The 20,861-nt window shown below is 42.5% G+C and overlaps 1 protein-coding gene across 1 annotated transcript in view; it reads right to left on the minus strand.

Moving 5' to 3' along the window:
- Window positions 1–1,525: 1,525 nt before the first annotated feature.
- The window catches only part of LOC147895821 (uncharacterized), a 181,627-nt gene continuing 162,291 nt past the window's right edge, over window positions 1,526–20,861 (minus strand). Inside the window, exons 9-11 of the mRNA XM_087382402.1 lie at window positions 3,288–3,377; window positions 3,012–3,122; window positions 1,526–2,616 (exon numbers count right to left, since the gene is read on the minus strand). Coding sequence (XP_087238528.1) covers window positions 1,768–2,616; window positions 3,012–3,122; window positions 3,288–3,377 — 1,050 coding nt within the window. The 3' untranslated portion in view covers window positions 1,526–1,767. The remainder of the gene's footprint in view (window positions 2,617–3,011; window positions 3,123–3,287; window positions 3,378–20,861) is intronic.

The raw sequence follows: 20,861 nt of genomic DNA on the forward strand, positions 1-20,861 counted from the left end.
GAGACCCAAATAATATCTTCATGATTTTCTTGTGACATGGTTTGAGGATTACATATATTGTCATCAACACTGGTGATTAAAGAGACACGAAAGGTCTTCAAGATTAGGATCTATTACATTATTGGTGTGTGTGCCTTGGTTATAGTGCTTGCATGGAATGCAAGTTTGGAATGCTTGCCTTCAAATACGTGATGCTTTTTATGCATGACACAAAAGATGCTTTTAAGGCATGCTGCTAATTAGGCATTGCATTGGTTTGAAGATTTGAAGGTTTTTTTAAAAATGCAATCTTGAAATGATTACCTTCAAATAAAAAATGTATCCTTCCAATCATTGCATTGCTTTGAAGATATACATGCTCCCAATCAGTCAAATGCTCCCAATCACTACATTACTTCAAAGATTAATGCATGTTTAGAATACTCTTAATATGCAACCACACAATAATCTGTCATTTGCAACCCTTATCTTCTTTTCTTGAGCTCTCACACTCCTCTAAATCCATGTCCTAGAACCTTGACAAGTAATCTTCTTTCTGAAGTGATCACGATCAAGGGTTATGTTATAAGTGTTGCTCAACATATGTGAGTCTTATATCATGTGAAGTCCCCCAAGACTTGTGTTATATAATGTTATAAAAAATGACCAAAAAAATCGTCCCCCGAGCTCAGCCCAAAAAAAGCTCGCAAAAAATAAGCACCAGAATTTGTGAAATTGAACTTCCTTCTCATGACATTTTTATGCATTGATTCAAGCAATTTCCAGTATTTAGACGCAAGCTTTCCGATGTTTGTTTAGAATTGTTGCCTTTATTAGCAATTGAATTCCAGGCCCATAATTTATAAGAGAAGAATCTTTAGCAATATTCTATTGAAATTAAAGTCTCATTCCTTTTTTAGCTCTTATAATAGTGCATCTGCTTCCATCTTTAAAAGATTGCAGAAAACAATAACTGCATTCAAGAGTTTTCAAAAAATTACACACATAATACAACATATCAGAGCAGAATAAACACAAATACAATTTGGGCTCCCTTAACCCCTTACCAATCCTTCAAGCTAAGCTCGGTCAAGGTGATTTTAAACAGGCTGAGAAATTTGATTAGCCTTGGTTCTACCCAATGTTACTGTTTAAGCCTTGCTAGCTAGATGCACTAGTTTTAATATTATGTAGAAAAAACGCCTCAAAGAGCAGCATGAAATGTTAATGGCATGCATGCAAAGAGTCAGGCTTGCAGGAGACCCCTGTTATCATTTCTGTCTGATAAAAATGATGCATCTGAAAAGGCTGAACGGAACAGTGCTCGTTTAAGATAAGGTTTACTAATTGAGTTTGAAATCAGGCATTATTACACTTGATTATTGTAAACGCAAGGCATAGAACCTTCAACGCTGCAGGATTTCCACATCTCTTGATATTTATTTCGCTGTGCTCATGGTCCTAGAGATCATTCAAACTTTACTAAGAATGATGCTGCCATGACAAGGTATAATTACTGTTTGTACTATGAAAATAAAGCCAGACTTGCAGAGTCAATGTCCAAATAAGCATTTGCAAAGGACAAAAGTCCTCCAGGCAAAGATTCGCCAACCCAATGCCAAACAGAAACACAAGAATACTTAGCTGATGACTGCTACGGTTGAGTGATGATAGAGCCAAAAAATCAAATAAAGCAAAAATGCAATTAATTGAATACATTCCAGAGTTTATCGATCTTTTTAGCAGCCTTGCTAGACAGGGACATTGAGGAATTCTTCTTTGTGCAGACTATGCTCCCTCAATGGAGAAAAAATCTTGTGCTATATCCAGAAGGTGGGAAGGAAAACGATTTTGCAGCATGAATGCAGTCGAGAGGCTTACATTGCAATTAGCCTCTGCAGAATCTGTGCGAGTTGTGTTTGTAAGTTGATCAAGTGTAACTCCAAGTGGCATTCGCTTGTTTGAAAGTAGACCCGTACTAGGGTTGAAAACTTTAGAAGATTCAGAGCCAGAAGAAGAGCTTGATCCTTTACCTTTCCTCACTTCACACGGGCCATTTTCTAGACTAGCAGATATTAGAGTTCCCCTCGCATGATTTTTGCTAGGAGTGGATCTTCCCCCTGAGAATTCTTTAGCAGCATTTTCCCCCTCAGTCATAGCAGCAGTTTTGGAAGATCGAAGTCGCCTGCTTGGAGAAGGGATACAATCAGCAATAACTGACTTCCCAGCACTGGATCGCATGGCCACCTGTTGCCGATTACTGAAGTTTACCTCATTTTCTGAACTTATAGAATCTCCATTTGCTCGGATTCCTTCATCCTTTGCATGTTGGATATCATCATCTTGCACCTGCATTTCTTCCTCTGACTCTTCCAAAATAGCATCCATCTGAGATCCCTGGTTAGCAACAGCACTTGTCTGGAAATCTGCTTGAAAATCCTCTGAACAAGTTTTATCCTTTTGACTAATTGCTTCATTTCTCGAAAACTTCAACAAAGACAGTAGCATCTCCATGCTTAGTTCTTCTCGAATCACATCACGATTTTGTTCGCTCCCATAGCACACAGCCAATAAGGTCCCAACCAATACTGGTGTCAACAGTGGATCACTAAAGAAAGCAAAAGGAAGGTCACAAATCTGCAGGGAAAATAGCAGATAAAATTAACAATTGAAATATGTTTAACTGCACATAAATAACAAGCCACGATTAGATTGTTTGGGTTTAGCCAAATATATTAATGAAAACATTCATGTACATGCACACATGCGCGCACACTATAATATATGTGTGTGTGTGTGTGTGTGTGTGTGAATTTGTCTTGAAAATCATTATTATCCAAGCAGTATAAAGGTATTTAATGTCCATGGTTTCCAGGGATAACTGAAATTTATCTGACATGATCATCGTCATCACTACAGCATCTCAGTACAACAAAATTTTGACAGTGAAGACAACTCTCCAGTGGTCACAAACGAAGCCTAAAAACCTGTGATGCAAGACTTAACGTGAAGGAGGGTGCATGGAGCATCACCTTATGCAAAATGGTTGGACTTTTGCCCCACCGAAGAACTGCTTGGTTGCCTGGATGCAGTAATGCAAAATATCCTAGCAGTAACAGCGTTTCAAGTAGCAAAGAGGCAACCTATGCATCAAAATGTTTTTAAAGAAGTCAAAAGCCGAGTAGAAGAGGTCATTCGATTCTTTTATTCAAAATCAGATCAAGCTTGTAAAGATCATGCCTATACAAGCTTCAAAGAAAGAGGTTAATATACTGTCAAAATGAAAAGTCATGGTGTGGAGAACATACCTGATCTGCTGGGTTGCTCCATTTGCACGTACAGTGCGAAAGAAGGAAACTCACAAGATGAAAAAACTCCATTTGTAGATCTGGCATTGCCTGTTCAAAAGTAATACTATCAGCAACAAAATGAATCTCAGATCAGAATTGAATAATAAAGCATCATACATGCAAAGATTTTGGCTCTTTATTGATTTAAAGCAGAAGAGGGATGTAACCTTTCCAGATATGTCTCCCTGGTTATAACATGGCATAATGGTTGTTAAACAAGAGGTAAGCAGACCTTGCCCATGGGAAACGATAAAATTTATGACCAGTAGTCTCTCTCTACTTCTCGTATAATTATTCAAGTATGCCTCCAAAGCATGCCATGTATTTATTCCCTTCTGAAGCCAAAATAAAGGGGAGAAACTCCAGAGCATGGAAGTGCAGAGCCTGGCTGTGCTGAGGGGGGTTGCAGAGTCAAAGAATAGCTTGACGACCTCAGCTATAAAGAACCCCATGGAGGGAGTGTTCCTATGTCAGACCAAACCAATGCATTGGTACAGGTATTACCTGCCCCCAACCAGGTCAGCTGATCTGGTTCACTACATATATATATATATATATATATATATTGTTCTCTTCCCATTGGGTCCTCGTTACTGAGTGTTTCTTTTGCCGATATGATAGAAAGCCATACAGAATCATTTTCGGTGAAGTTACCCCTCTTTCTTGCAAATTTTCTGCATCTGAGCCCTCCGTTCAGTGTTTGGCAAGCAAGACAAATAAGCTTCCAAGATAATGAACCTCTAGTACTGCACTCTCAGGATAGTGGCTGCCATCTCTGCAAAGTCTCTCCATTTATTGTATCTTGCTATATTTTGATGTTCCAAGAATTAGATAGGACAACATAGGTATCTCTTTTAAAACAGCTAAATCTATGTGAGGCATTGAGGTGCATCAACAAATTCCAAACCACCTTCTTTCTTCTCTTTTATGCAAACTTCCCCTTCTAGCTTTTGGATTCTTCTTTGCTCTTCATCTCCTCCCTATATTACAGTGGGCTTCCATATGCTCCCAAAACGAGTGATTTTAATATTTCTTGGTATTCCAGTGGCATTTGAAGTTACAATGAAGGATAGATGCGAGTGTGTTAATAAAATCAAGAGAGGTGGTCAGGCCTGCAATCCTCTCTGGCCTGGAGAAAATTTGTGGTGGATCCCTTTTAATACCCCTCAATAATCCACTTTATCTTTTGCTGGAATCCCTCCAAATGGGATCAAGTAAATTGATCAGCATGTTAAGATCTTTTGTCTGATGTGAAGGGAGAAAGTGTTTCTCATTAAAAGGCGTCACCTTTTTGTGTCATCAGCAAACTGCCAGTTCACATCCCTATCTCTTAGTTGGATGCCCCTTACTCCTTCCTTTTTCAGCCTTATCTTGGATAAGACATCCAAGATACGTATCTCTCTCTCTCTCTCTCTCTCTCTCTCTCTAAGATATGTATCTTCCAGTTTCAACTAGGACACGGAGGAGTTGACCCACCAGAGGCCTAGGAGACCTTGTTGATGGAGGTACACAGCATCCGTGAGCATGAGATGGAGCTGACACGCTTCGCACAGGAGCATGTCCGGAGCAGGCTCGTGCCATTCGGGACCAGGCTGATCTCATTCTCAGGCAGGATATCTTGCAGATCCGGTAGGAGGTCACCGCCATACGCACAGTCTTAGGGAGCACTCTAGTTGTTGAGGCACAGATTGCGAGCATGCAATCTATAATTGAGGAGACTACCCTCGTGGAGTAGCAGCAAAAAGCTAGTAAGACTCAACATCAGAGTACGTGGGATCCCATGCACTGAGGCTACACCGATGACAAATGCGACGACCTTCATGACCACTACTTTGGGTGTAGCTGAGCACATGATCGAGAGGGCATCGCGGGTGGGGTGAGAGCCCATCTGAGAGCAGCCCCTAATCATACCATTCCATGACGCTCAGGCACAACTTTCGGCTTTACGACAAAATCAGTCCTACGAGATCAACCAGCGATCTCCAAGACCCCTATAGGTTGAGGAGAGACGCTCCCTATTGCAGCAACGGGATCAAGCCAGCAAGGATGGGAAGTGGGCAGTAGTACGAGATGGACGACTTCTTACAGGCCCTCGTCGGGCATCAGTCCCCCCTCCCACTTAGGGAGGCGGGGTCTATGAAGACTCAGATCTCTGAGACCCTATCCTGCACCATTTGGAACTGTAATGGTACCTTATGGTCAGAACCAGGGAACTTCTCGGAATCCTATACAGATCACGACATAGTCTTTTACACAGAGACACATCAGAGTCTAGAGCACCCACTACCATTAGTTAGCGGGTACACATGGGAGTCTGCTTACAGAGATGAGACTAGGGACACAGAGGGAGTACGAGAGTTAGAGGAGTAGCAATTCTTTACATATCCACCCTTTTGGGGACCATTTCAGTAGAGCAGAGAGATGCACATTCCAGGTTTCTTTGGATCCGGATCCGACACATGGACAGCCGGGATCTGTTTGTTGCAGTATGCTACTTCCCTCCCGAGACCTCCCACTTTGCTAGAGATATTCAAGATGAGGCTGAGACATCTCCATTTGAAGCTCTTTATCAATCCATTGTTGACTTCTTGAGCCACGGAGAAGTTCTCCTAGTTAGGGATTTCAACACGAGGACAAGCGCCCGTCAGATACCACTCCTCGACTTCAGGGATGATTCCATACTACTGCCATACATTGACCTTGAGGGAGCAAGTATGCTACGGGTTTCGGTTGATAGACGAGGTCCGGTCACATCTTATGGACATGCCCTATTGGACCTCGAGAGGATGCATAATCTCATTATTTATAATGGTCTTGATAGATGGCCCGCTTCAGGTGGTCTGACATGCTTTCCACATGGGGGAGGCTCTAGCGTTGTTGATTACATCATAGGACCCCCTGCCTTCACATCTCGCATCACTGCTTTTACTATAGCACCTCTTCCTCTAGGGGCCAATCACACCTAATTATTCTTTAGCATTTTCACTCCCCGTCGCACAGCGCCTTCCACCCCACTAATTTCTTACTTCACCTATCATGACATACGCTTCGACCTGACCACTCACCTATTTACTCAGGCCGTCTGTGCATACTGATCACTTATATTGACTTCATAACCCTATTAGAGGACCGCATTGCCTTGATCACCTGCTCACTACACGAGGCTATCCTTTACGCTTTCCCTCACACCACTCACTCCACCCGCCCACCACCACCTGGGACCGTACCATGTAATAGTTGGTATGATGATGAGTGTAAGGCTTTACGCTGTCAGCTTAGATTCGAAACCAAAAACAATCTTCCGAGCAGAGACGTTACATGAGTATCGTCGTCTGGTACGTAGAAAAAAACTAGATTTTATTCACCGGAACGACGAGAAACTACTGAACATTTTGTTTAGTAACAACTCTAAGGACTTTTGGCAGAGATTTCTAGAGTGACGGTCCCCCTCACCACTCACTGACACTCAGGTCTGGTATAACTATGCACACACACTATATGACATCCCAAATCAGCGAGTCCTTGACCTCTCACATATGCCACGCCCCACATCATGCACCCTCTTCACTAAGAGAGGAGTGAAGGATGCCGTAATGAAACTTCATAATGACCGAGCAAAGATGGGGCTATGCACTGAGTTCATTGCATATGGGATTAACCTCCTAGCCCCGATCTTAGCAAAGCTCTTTAAAGAAGCTGTTTGTTTGGGATTTCCATGCACCTGGACCATTAACACTATTTCACCCATCCACAAGGCAGGGGATCCCATGAGCCCAAAGAAATACACAACCATTATGATTGGACATGTCATGTCCAAGATTTATGCATCAGTGCTTGTCAGTCAATTTGCAAAGTGTCAAGGACTTAGAGCAGCACGATAGGCTGGATTCAAGTATGATCATAAAACCATGGATCGCATTCTCACGCTCAGGTGTATCATCGAGGAGGCGAGGGCACAAAAGCAGAGGGTTTACTGTTGCTATGTGGACTTCCGCAAAGCATTTGGTACGGTTCCGAGAGCCCGCCTCCTCCGACGCCTACAGGATTTGGGTTATGACCAAGAGATCATTTGGGCTATCATGGCACTTTACGAGAGAGTCTCAAGTAGAGTCCAGGCAAAGTCTGGGTGGACATACGAGATCATGAGCATTATTGGGGTCAAAGAAGGGTGTCCTTAATCACCTGCCCTGTTTGGCCTCTACATTGACAAGCTCGAGACAGTGATGCAAACACAAGGGAAGAATGGATGCTCTCTTACTGACACGTTGATCCGGACATTGTTGTATGCAGATGACGTGGCACTTTTGCCTTCTTCAGCGCAGAGGGGCTCCAGAGACACCTTGGCGCACTACAATTTTGTTTTGAGTCTCATGATTTGAAGGTCAACCTTGGTAAAACCAAGGTTATGATCTTCAATACATCTCGAGCCGTCATGCACCCCAGGAGCAGTTCATGTTTTGATGAGTCACCTGTTGAGATATTTTCATCATACACATATCTTGGTGTTGAAGTAGTCAGGCACCGCGACGAGAGGATACTTCGATCACGAAGACAGGAGCAGACATCTTCCTTGGCAGATCCCTCTCAGAGCTCTATCACGGAGGTCTTCCTGCTAGATCACATGCCCCATGAGACGAGGCCTCGACATGATCGTGACCCAGAGCTAGTGACTCGACAGCTCAGACAGAGGGTTGACGTGCAAATTGCACTTAGGGATATCCCCTCTCTATTCAGAGTCAGAGCCCCCGGCCAACAGGGGTTACTGTAGCCCTTGTTAGGTAGAGAACTATAACCAAGAGACCAATTTGAGAATGTGCTCCGACTTGAGTAGCCAATTATTATATATGCTCAACACATTAAACATGGGGGGGTAGTCCACACCCATCATTAATCGAAAAAATCATTCAAGGGGGGTTATCCACACCCTTAATAAAGGAAAATCGTTCCACACCCTTAATAAGTGAAACTAATTTGCATGAATTAATTTATTATTAAGGGGAGATATGAATAATTTAAATAAATCAAATGATTGATTTGAATTAATAAAGCTCCAAGGGGGTACATGGAGGGGGGAAATCAATTAGAAAATAAGGGAGCCTTCTAATAAATTTTAAATTGAAGGAAGAAGGAAGAGAATAAGGAACTAAGTAAAGTTATTTAATATATATATATATATATATATAGAGAGAGAGAGAGAGAGAGAGAGAGAGAGAGAGAGAGAGAAAATTGAGTGTAAAAAATGGGAAAAATAAACAAATGAAGGAAAATGAAAGAAACAAGAATGCAGCACCCTTATGGGGATGCGATCTTCCGAGGACAGATTGGAGGAGTTTTGAGCGGCTACACGTGATGATGGGGATGATACGATGTAAGCCCTCAGTCCCCCACGAGATAGTGCGGGCAGAGTTCGCCATGACACCTCTCTAGGTTGATGCCATCTTTCAGACAATGACTTTCATCCAAAGAGTCTGGGACTTACCTCACTCGAGACTTCCGAGGCTGGCCCTGGAGTCATCCAAACGACTAGCAAAGAGCAGGGCTGACACATGGTATGCACGCATATCTGCATGGCTTGCCAGGCATGATATTCAAATGGATAGGCTTCTATCACCAAATTGGTACTTCTCCCAAGACATAAAGAGGAATCTTTAATTAGATTGACTACATTCAAAGAAGATTTTGGCTAACCAGAATAAGCTTTGTTTTACTTTTGCTTTGCATTGGTAAAAGAGAACCGTGGGAACACCCACAAGGGACTAGGATTAGTCCAAGAACCAAAAACGCATGCATTTCACTAACCTCTAATGGGTTAAAGTGTTGCAACTTGTTTGTGCAATGTGTAGGATCTAAGAGAGTGCAAAAAGGAACCAAGAGTGGGGAGAAAAGTACAAAAAGTAAGTCCCACAAGGCCTTAAAGCATGGACAAGGGGGCGCCTCTTTAAAAAGAGGGCCATGAGATTAAAAAAGGCGCCAAAAGCACCAAATTTAAAAAGAAAGCCTAAAAAGCTTCGCTTTTATGTAAAAGTAGCTTTCAGAAAGCAGGCCCTAGCTTTTGGCTAGGCCTAATCTATAAAAGAAAGGCCCTAGGCCCCCCAAATGCATTGAAAAGTTGTACTCAGCTTCATGCTCTTCTCAGAGCCAGTTGTACAAAGTCTTTTCTATTGCAATAAAGACCTTCGGGGGTCCAACCCTTATTAATGGGACCTAGTGCCGTGTTCTCTCTCTTCTTCCCTCTAGTCACTCTCTCTCTTCATGGCGATTCATGTACCAACTTCAACGTTCAATTATGATTGCTGATTGGAGTTTCCAGATAGTATTAGAAATCGTTTTTGAAGTGCTAAGACTCAAATTTGCTGTGAATTGAATATTGAAGCTATGTCCTAGCTCCGGAACGGTTACAGTGGTATCAGAGCATAGGTTCTTTCTAGAGAGTGACGATCCAAGGTCACGAGACAAGGAGGCAATCCTAAGAAGAGATTGTTGTTGTGATCAGTGCTTATCCAGGCTGTCATTAAGGAGAAGAAGTGTCAAGATGCTCAGCTTATGAAAGAGAAAGTCTAGCGATTCAGAGCATCTCCAAGCACACCTTCTCATATGGGTGCTTAAGTTTCAGTAACTATCCAGGCAAAGTGACGATCTCAGCTTTACTTTCGCCAAGAGGAATCGTAGTAGGCATCAAGCCTTGCTAATCCAAGAAGAGGACCATCACTGCATATTGTGCTGATTGGCGTGGAGTGTGATTCAAGAGTAAGAAAGCTTTCGGCTGTTCAAGATCCCATGGTAAACCAACATAGCGTATGACTCATCTCATTACAAGTATGCTTCAATTTCCCCATCAGCCATAAACCAAGAAGTTGGGACAGCTAGACCAGATTTTCCATTGAGATCAAGACTCAGGTCGCATGATTGGATGGGCGTAACTAGGTCTCGCATCAAATGAAGTCCATAGGCTAAATTAAGCAAGGACCGCATGCAACGAGCTATCTACCTATTCCGTATACTACCCCATATTTGCGTCGACGATATCCAAAGCATGGCTTTATCAACTTCTATGTTAATGACGATCCCAAGCGCAAGTGACTTTTGGAAACCTGTTGCGAGAGAGAGAGAGAGTTTCAACAGATGCTTCAAGTGCTTGGAGAGCTAGTGTTCAAAGATCAAGCGCTCAAAATGTCTAGCATATACCCCAAGATTGGGCGCATAGCTTCCAGCATAGATATCCAACATATGCTCGCCGAATTCACCCAAAGACAGCCCTGGATGTGGCGAAACCCTCTGTGGGAAATTTGACATGTTCAAGATTTGGGAGAGCGGTGAAGTATTCTCAGCAAGTTTTCACTCCAGTTTCCAATTTGATCGCAAATCAACTCCTTTGATTAGATCGCTACAAATATTGGTAAGGAGACTAGCGATTCAACAAAAGAGGTAATTCAATCAACGAGAGATAGCTTCAAGTCACCACCACCTCTTAGTTGAAGCTTGTCCTTGGACAAAGTGGCTTCAGAGATGTTATGGGACATCTAAAGATAAGTATTTCTTTCATGTTTGTTAAGCTTTCCTTATTTTGATTTAAAGATCTAACCCTTGTATCTTGTCACAAGGAAAGAAGTGTGTTGTTTCCTTGATTGCTTCATGAATCAAAAGCCAAGGACACAAGAATGCTTATACATACATATGTGGTCCTAAAGTATTCCTTGATGGGACAAGCTAGTTATTCCGAGTTATAATTCAGTTTTGGAGGATTCCAAGTTATTGTACACGAGTGATATAGTCTCTATTATGGAACCAGTTTTTTGTGACCTAAGTGGTCATTATTTCTTTGGTCTCATCAAACTTTTGTATACATGGTACCATGACAAAAGAATCTCAAAGTTATTATATCCAGTTTATCTGGTTTGAGCAGCTTATACCAAAGAGGAGAAGTGTCAGAGACTACTTGTATATCTTTTAGTATGTTCAAAGTTGGTAAGTTGATAGTCATGCGCCTGATTTTATGACCTTCAATTAGGGAATTGAGTTCTGATAAATAGTCATGATAATCAGTTATGTTCTTATGGGGGATGAGATGATCAAGCATCAGATCCTTTGTGGTGGAATTCCATGTGGTCATTATTGACCAAGTATTTCAGTTCCAAGTTATATTATCTCAGTTCCAGAGGGGTTTCAGTTATGAAATTCAGTTTTGTTGTTTTCTTGTGGAGCATGGCATGCTCAAGTACCAGCTCTCTATATAACAGTAATGATTTTTATCATTCCACAATTCCCTTATTGGGAATTGTGTATAAAATAAACAGAAGTTCTTATGAGGCGCATGATATATTCAAGAACCAGTTTTTTAATGATGACAGGATTCTATTTGGTCACTATTGGCCTAGTATTTTCTTTCGGATTCTATTATCCAATAGTTTCTATTGGGATTTGTTTTATACAAGAACTCTTATGGTTTCTCATGGATTATTATGGCCAAAGCGACAGAGTTTTACAGTTCATCTGTCAGTTATATGTTCTTTGCGAACCCTCCGCGTTTACATCTGACCAGCACAGTAAGTGCTTGGTAGGAAGAAGACCTTAAGAATTGGGCGCTGGGAGCAGTTGTGCAGTGAATGGAATCTATTTCAGAATAATTCTTTCCCAAATCAATCCCAAGAAGAGGTTCACACTACTTGGGAACAGTAACAATATATCTGCAAATCACTCCATGAGAGAAGACTCGAGGGGTCCCTCAAGAAAAGAAGACAAAGAAAGGCTCCGGAAAATATATAAGGCTAAGCATCTCTTTCATGTTGACAAAGTTTGACTTATGAAGATCTAACCTTGTATGGCAATGCAGGGAGAATAGTGGATAGTTTTCTTGAATTTGTTTCAGGGAAACACTACTCATAAATGAGAAGTCTTTAGAGCCTGATGCGCTCAAGTATTGGTACAAGTGATCATTGGCCAAGTGTTTCTTTCTCTTATTTGGGAATTAAAGCAGCCAAAGAAGTCGAGGGGAATACAGATCCCTTAGAAGAAAAAGCCCGTCTTATTACGAAACTATTGAGGTTAGCTGCAAGGAAGATGATAAGTAGAGTATGGAAAAACTGATGGATTTCAATTATTAGAGTCTTATGACTGTTTTGGAGCACTTTCCTTCCACACCAGCATAAATGGCAAGAGTCAAGGCCTGTGAAAGGCAAGCTGTCACAAGGACGTGAAAAGTGATGTAAAGTATCTTAGTAACTCAACCTACGCTTAACCCAGGGTTAACCATGGTTAAGTGTTGTAATGGTTTGGCCGTGAGGGACTGGCTAGAGGAAGTGCACACTTCCTAGAAGTTCCTAAGGGCAAAGTCTAGGTGCACCACCAGGTCCTCGGGGCAAGGCAAAGGCTTTAAAAGAGGGGTCTAAAAGTTGGGCCCAAGGACAACCAATGTTGTCCTTGGTATGGGGGTTCGGACTTTAATGAAGGGACAAATGGTAAGGAGGAAGACCATTTGTCATGCATGGGTATGCATGCCCTTCCCCCACCTTCCATCTCTCTCCCCTCACTCCCCCAGAGGTGTTAAACGTTTTCAGTTGTTCTTGTGCAGTTTTTGAGCTATTTGAGCTGTTTCAAGCCTGTTTTAAGCCATTTTAAGCCGTTTTAAGCCATTTTGACTGTTCTAAGGCTCAGTACACACTTCTAGGAAGTGCCAGAAGTCATTTTTGAACTTTCTGAAAATTTTCATACAGATTGTACGGACGTCCGTGCGGGCGTGTTCAGCTGCCTCTAGCAGGTGCCCGGGGTTGTCTTTTGCTGTGTTGGACCTTTGTGCACATGTTTCTGGCTGCGTGGTGGCTTTGAGAGCTGCTCTGGAGCTGTTTTGGACCACTGCAGGCTGCAGGAGAAACTTTCCTTGCTGCTTTTGGAACCCTCTCTTGGGAGGACTCAAGCACAAATCCCAAGGCAATCATTTCGGGGCAGATCTGTGAACCATCTTTCCTCTACAGCTCTTTCTTGTTCACCCTCTGCTCTCTACCTTCATTTCTCTCTTTTCCTAATTGCTGGAAGACACTTGCACCCTACGGGGAGCCTAGACAAAGGATAGGTGCGAGGAAGGAGCTCGCCCCTCTGCCACAGACAGCGGAAGTTGGTTCCAGGTTTTGTTTTTCCTTGTTATTTCTTGCTTTGCAGCTTTTTGCAGTGCATGCGTGTTGTTTGTAGTCCTTTCAGGACTCCTACAGGTTCTAGCAAGCACCCAGAGGCAAGGGTGATCTTGTGAAAGGCCTAAGGACAGTCTGGATGCATCTGATATGATAGCCTTGAGCTCATTTTGCCAGTGGTTTGGATGCCTGAATGCCTCTAAGTTGTGTCAGATCAGAAGTGAATGCCTAAGTATGCCTTGCCAGTGGCCATTTATGAAGTTTTGACTGAGTACAGGAGATGATCACTGCCCTTTTGTTTATCGAAGGCCGGTTTCAGTGGTTCTGAGGCCGGTTTCAGTGGTTCTGTGCCTGAGTCCTCCTAAGAGAGGGTGCCAAAAGCAGCAGGGAAAGTTCCTCTTGCAACCTGCACTAGTCCAGAACAGCTCCAGAAGCCACCACACAGCCAGAAACATGTGTACAAAGCTCCAACACAGCAAAAGACAACCCCGGGCACCTGCTGGATGCAGCTGAACACCTCTGTACGAATTTCGTACAGTCGTATGGATGTCTGTGCAGTCCATACGAAAATTTTCATAAAGTTCAAAAATGACTTCTGGCACTTCTTAGAAGTGTGTACTAGCCTTGAAACAGTCAAAACAGGCTTAAAACGGCTTAAAATGGCTTAAAACGGCTTAAAATGGCTTAAAACGGCTGAAAACAGCCTTAAAGCAGCTCAAACAGCTCAAAAACTGCACAAGAACAACTGAAAACGTCTAACACCTCTGGGAGAGTGAGGGGAGAGAGATGGAAGATGGGGGAAGGGCATGCATACACATGCATGACAAATGGCACTACCTCCTTGCCATTTGCCCCTTCATTAAAGTCCTAACCCCCATACCAAGGACAACATTGATTGTCCTTGGGCCCAACTTTTAGACCCCTCTTTTAAAGCCTTTGCCTTGCTCCTAGGACCTAGTGGTGCACCTAGACTTTGCCCTTAGGAACTTCTAGGAAGTGTGCACTTCCTCTAGCCACTCCCTCACGGCCAAACCATTACAACACTTAACCATGGTTAACCCTGGGTTAAGGGTAGGTTGAGTTACGAAGATACTTTACATCACTTTTCACGTCCTCGTGACATACCGTCCTCTTAAAACAGCAAACTACCTAGGTTGCTGCTGCTGAAAAAGTACAAATAGGCAAAAATAGCCCATACTAGAATATACATCATCTGTAAGATACAACCTGCAATGATAATATGGGCTAGGAGAGCTCGAGAGTCCATCCATACATCAATGCATCACGAACACCCATCATGAAGACCTCACGGCAGAAATACTGTCAGCAAGCAACATCTTGGGTGAGACAATCGGTGCCACCAAGCGATCTTCAGATATATGAGCAGTCTCAATCAAGGAAGGGGAGGTGCTACCCTCCTCTTGAGCACCAGGCAATGCTCCAGATCTCTGCTCTGCTGAACCTGTAGGAGCCTGTACCGTAGTTGGCGCAAGCTGAAACGCATCGAGGTAGAGCTGCAAAATCTGAGGTGAGTCTGCCAGGTGACCCTCCTCCATCCACCTCGCATCCAGTGCAGGATAATTCCTGAACTTCACCAGGTAGCGACGGGAAACTCTACAGACTCACAGGATAAGGTAGATGAGGCAGAGGAGCTTGATCCCAATGCACTTTTTCAGCTACGAATGCAAAGTGTAGCGGGAGCCACTTTCGTGTTGGGGCTATTTTGGATACAAAGAATAAAACAATCACAATCACTCACCATGGCAAGACCCACGTTCTGGATGCTAAATTGAAGGGAGAATCCATCCCTGTTGTATCTGCTTCTGCCATCGGCAACGTAATGAAAAAGCATCTTTCAACGTACTTAGTGTTTGCATCTGAAAAGAAGTCAATAGAAGAAGAGTCTCATTTTTCTAAGCTGGAAAAACAGCGGACAGATTTTCTTTTTCAGTTTAGGGACTGTTTTTTTTACTCACTTCCACAGGAGTTGCCCCCTGAAAGGCTAGAAGACCACACGATAGATATATAAAAAAAGGGTCTGAATTTGCCAAGAAAAGAAGGGAGTATGGCTGCCTAGAGCTCTTAAAGAGCAAGAAACGCCAAGAAAAGGAAGGGCCTATGGCTGCCCAGTGCTCTCAAAGAGCAGGAAATGCCAAAGAAAAGTAAGAATCTTCGTGTGGAGTTCAAGTGTTTGATACAGAAAAAGGGGCGTGTGCCTGGCTAGTGCCTTGGAAGACCAGTCAGCCAGAAGGAGCAAAGAATGCCACAAGACCTCAACGATCTAAAGTTACCAAATTCCAAAATCCACTTTAGATGGAAGAGATGGAGGAGATCCTCTAGCAAACAGACTGCATACCGCACAGAGAAGAAAAGCACCCAGAGGTAAGTTTATCTCCAAGTATCTTGCCAAGTACCAGAACTATTAGGCAATTGATGCCAAGACAAGAGGTATCCTCAAGTTTTACAGCTGTATCAAGAATCTTTTCAGTTGAGGAAAACTGATTAGAAGCCGAGGGGATGTCACCAAATTGGTACTTCTCCCAAGACATAAAGAGGAATCTTTAATAAAATTGACTACATTCAAAGAAAGTTGATTTTGGTTAACTAGAATAAGCTTCATTTTACTTTTGCTTTGAATTGGTAAAAGAGAACTATGGGAACGCCCACAAGGGACTAGAATTGGTCCAAGAACTAGGAACACATGCATTTCGCTAACCTCTAATGGGTTAAATGTTGGAACTTATTTGTGCAATGTGTAGGACCTAAGAGAGTGCAAAAAAGAACCAAGAGTGGGGAGAAAAGTATAAAAAGCAAGTCCCACGATGCCTAAAGCATGGACAAGGGGGCGCCTCTTTAAAAGGAGGCCCACAAGATAGAAAAAGGCGCTAAAAGCACCAAATTTGTGAGAGTAGCTTTTAGAAAGCAGGCCCTAGCTTTTTGCTAGGCCTGGTCTATAAAAGAAAGGCCCTAGGCCTCCCAGATGCATTCAAAAGTTGTGCTCAGCTTCATGCTCCTCTCAGAGCCAGTTGTACAAAGTATATTCTATTGCAATAAAGACCTTTGGGAGGTCCAACCCTTATTAATGGGCCCTAGTGCAGTGTTCTCTCTCTTCTTTCCTCCCAGTCACTCTCTCTCTTCATGGCGATTCATGTCTTCAACGTTGAATTATGATTGCTGATTGGAGTTTCCAAATAGTATTAGAAATCATTTTTGAAGTGCTATGTCACCACAATGTAAATATCCTAAGTCAAAGTACAATTGACCATTTATCTGATCATAATTAAAGAGTTTTCATATGTGTTAATTATGGTCAAAGAGTTCTTTTAATTGGTCAAAGCAGTGACTACGGTCAAAGGTACTTGAATCTGATCAAGTAAGCCTGACTTCGGTCGGGGAGACTTGGTTTATTATTAAGAGGGTTAACTGCGGTTAACCAGAGAACGAGTATAGTTTCCAACAACTCAAGCAAGCACTCACTACCACCCCTGTTATGGTTATTGCTAACCCAAACCTTCCATTTGAGGTCATGACCGACGCTTTTGACATCACTACAGAAGCAGTCTTAATGCAAGAAGGCAGAGTTATTGCTTTTGATAGCCATAAACATTCCGATATCCAAACCACAGATACCCGGTTTATGATACGGAGTTTCTTGCCATTGTACATGCTTACCGCTCTTGGAAACATTATCTCATGGGAGCCGACTCGGTGGTAAAGACATACCATCACTCTCTAAAGTATATCTTTACTGAGCCAGTAATGAACGCTCGCCAAGCACGCTGGGTTGAGTTTCTGGCCAACTTTCACATGACCATTTAGTACATTCCAGGACTACGCAATGTAGTTGCAAATGCTCTCAGCAAGTTAACTCTAGCATCAGCTATGGTAATCTCTACATTATCTGTGGATGTTTCGAATTCATTCAAAGGGAAGTATCTCAATGATAAAGACTTCGGCACAGCAATACAAGTTCTTTCGAAAGATCAAACTTCTACTTCCGAACAGAAGCCTATTCTTATACAGATGACCTTCTATATTATCAAGATCGCGTCTGTGTACCACATGACAAGGATGTTCGACGTCTTTTGTTAAAAGAGCATCATGTAGTTCGTTATGCTGCCCATCCAGGCATCAACAAGACTTACAGGTTACTCAGTGCAACATACTACTGGCCTCAGATGAAAAGCGACGTCATCAAAATGGTTACATCTTGCTTATCTTGTCAACAAATGAAAGCAAGCCAATGATTTACAGCAATACTTTCAAAATTTACCATGATATTTTCTACACCAGCTCATTATCTCACCAGGGCTTATTTTGAGTGGGAGGGAATGTCACGATCTGTGACGTATTCCTTTCTCTATACCTTATGGATGGTTTGATGAATGGACTCTTGTGGAAAGGTATGCCCTTTCGACAAGACACTTCCTATGAGGCACAACCCTTCACAAGAGACACATTCTATTGAAGAGACACTACCATTGTAATGTACCCTCTCATCAAGGGTCACACCCTTCACAAGGGGTACACACCTCTTCATGCACATACACTTTGGAGTACACACCTTTTCACGTGTGACTCTTCACTCTCTATATAAGAGAGGCCCAACTGTATGGATGACACACTACAGACACTCAAGCAATACAAATATTTTTTGTTCTATGCTATTTCGGTCTCTTTTATGTTCCTTAGCACATTTCTAAATATAGTAAATCTAGGATTTCTTACATACCTAGGCTGCTGTGACAGCAAGCCATACTTTGTTCCTTGAAGAAGAAGTGGCTGGTTTGCAATCCTCTCATCAGGCTCTTCTGTCACCTCAGGGTCGAGGCCTCGACCCTGAGGTGGACATGCAGACGTAATGTTTATCTTTTTCTCAGCTGTATATAGCTGTACAAAACATCTGTAAATATGCTTGATGGATCATTGTTCAGTGTCTCGTCCAGGGTAAATACTTGAGTTTGCATCTGTTTATGCTCCTCAATCTTCTCGTCAAAGAGCCTTAATTTGGGAGGATATGCAATAGTATCCTTGGAGGCAACATGCATTTCTTTGTGGGGATTTTAATAATGCACCGCTTCAAGGGGATAATACCTTGGGTAATACTCACATGCTGGCATTAGAACGTCAACATTCGTCTCACTTGATCTCTCAGCTTGATCTTATAGATCTTTGGTCGGAGTTGACACCCATGTTTTCAGGATATACCTTTCAGCATAATGCTCACTCTGCATATCGGGCCGAATTGGGCCGTTGATACATGCTAAATGCATAGCCATATGATGCTTATACTTGTCAAATATGGGTGGATTATGCCTTCCCTCATTCTGACCATGCTCTGTTATGGCTAAGGATATCTTTCGTGGGACATCACATGACAGGCTGCCAAATAAAAGACTTCTTATAGTTAACAATAAAGAGTTCTTTAAAAGTTTACATTATAAAAAGCAGACTCAGAATATCTCTCGGGTTTTGACATCTAATGGTTTTTGGACTTCATCTCGGGCACAACATGCTCAAGCATGTGTCGATCCTTTTTGCCGACAGTTTGGGAGTCTCGAGTCCTCTTTGCAAGAGGTTTTGTTGGCAAGGACGACAGTTACTACATTATGTTTCTCCCATTATTGCTCCTGATCGGGCTCTTCAACTTGAGATACCTTTTACAGAAAGGGATCTTCTTGATGCTTTGAAGTCATGTTATAGATGGAAATCCCCGGGCTGGGGTGGTCTTACAATAGAGTTCTTTCTGGCCTACTAGGATTCCCTTAAGCATGTTTTGTTGCATATGACTAATACTGCCTGGCAGAATCAGCAAATGGCACATGCTTGGAAGAAAGGCCTAGTTAAACCGATTCCTATTATAGTCATGCCAGTCTTTTATAAATTGATTGCCAAAGTGGTGGTTGATAGATTAAAAGGTTTCCTGCATGATGGTCTACATCCTACCCAATATGGCTTTGTTCCTCGCAGAGACATCATTGATAATATTGCAAGTGCTTATGTCGGGAGAGAATATGCAAAGTACACCCAGCAGGATGTACTCTTGCTGCACCTTGCGTTGCTAAAGCATTGATACTGTGCAGTGGGATTTCATATGCAATCCTTGGGTTTGGGGCATCAAATGCAATATGTTATCTATTGGTTATACAGTGATAGTAAAGCCGCGTGCATCTTATCGGGAGATATTTCCGATGAATGGACTAAATATAAATTAGTGAGACAAGGATGCCCTCTTAGTGCTTTGCTTTATGCCATAGCTACTCATTCGATGCTCTGCTATATTGATCATCTTGTGGCTATAGATGTCTTGCATGGTGCACACACATGGAAGAAAGCCCATGATTGGGCATAAACACAAAATCTGATCTTTCGCAACTCATGAAGGCTTTATCCTTCTATGGAATAGCTGCTAGTTTGCAGGTGAACTTTCAAAAGTCTAAGCTTCTGCCCTTATATGCTAAGGATTGGCATAGATTATTCTGGCCGGGAAAAATTGTCTTGCCCAATCAGCTTGTTCAACATCTTGGCTATCCTTTGGGATGGAACATCACTCGCCCCCGTCAGCAAACAAATTGGGTGCTTGCAAAGCTTAGGAAGAAATTGGAATATTGGAAATTAGCCACTTGGCCTCTCCATGTTTGGCTTTGCATTGTGCAATCAATTTTGGTGGCTTATATTCAAATTTTCTTGCCTTTGATAATGTTAGATAAAAAAGACATTTCTTCTTTCATCACTATTAGGGAGACTTTCTGCTGCTCAAAACATGGCCATAAGAGTATCAGATTACTCTCTGTGCAGCATCTATGTTCCCCAAAATGCATGGTGGCTTGAGCATATTGAATATTCATATCCATATTAAGGCTCACAAGAGAACAATGATGATGCAGATTTTACAGGGTGATCAGCCTTGGGTTGCTATGATGTCTCATTTACTTTTGGAGTTGACTACTACTACTTTTTGGGCACTGGCATCCCCCTCTATGGGACTTCATTCTAGGTTATATTGATGGCACGGGTAAAAGGCTGTCCTTTTGTTTCTAAAATGCTATTGGCCTCAAAGGAGATTATTTCTCATCTCAAATGTAACGGTCGTGACTCTCTGCAACCCCTTTCTTTGCAGGAGCTTAGGCACTCGTATTTTGTTTCATCTAAGGGCATCACTATTGTTAGTGATGTACTTCATGATGATGGTACTTTATTGCCTTTTTCTTTGGTGGCCAGACAGTATAGCTTGGGCATGCATTATCGACCCCTCTGGCACTCTCTTTCTCAGATGCTTCATTCTTTTTAACCAATGCCCAGGTTGGAGCTTATGTATCGCCTAACTGATTGGTCCTTGCATCACCAGGATTCCTCCTGCCCGGCCCGTTACGCCTGGCTAATACTTCAGTGGCTCGTCTGTACAGGGTTT

This window comes from Dipteris shenzhenensis, chromosome 12 (assembly GCF_047967505.1).
Source record: "Dipteris shenzhenensis isolate YYH24624 ecotype China chromosome 12, Dip_SZ_1.0, whole genome shotgun sequence".
In the NCBI taxonomy this organism is placed as follows: domain Eukaryota; kingdom Viridiplantae; phylum Streptophyta; class Polypodiopsida; order Gleicheniales; family Dipteridaceae; genus Dipteris; species Dipteris shenzhenensis.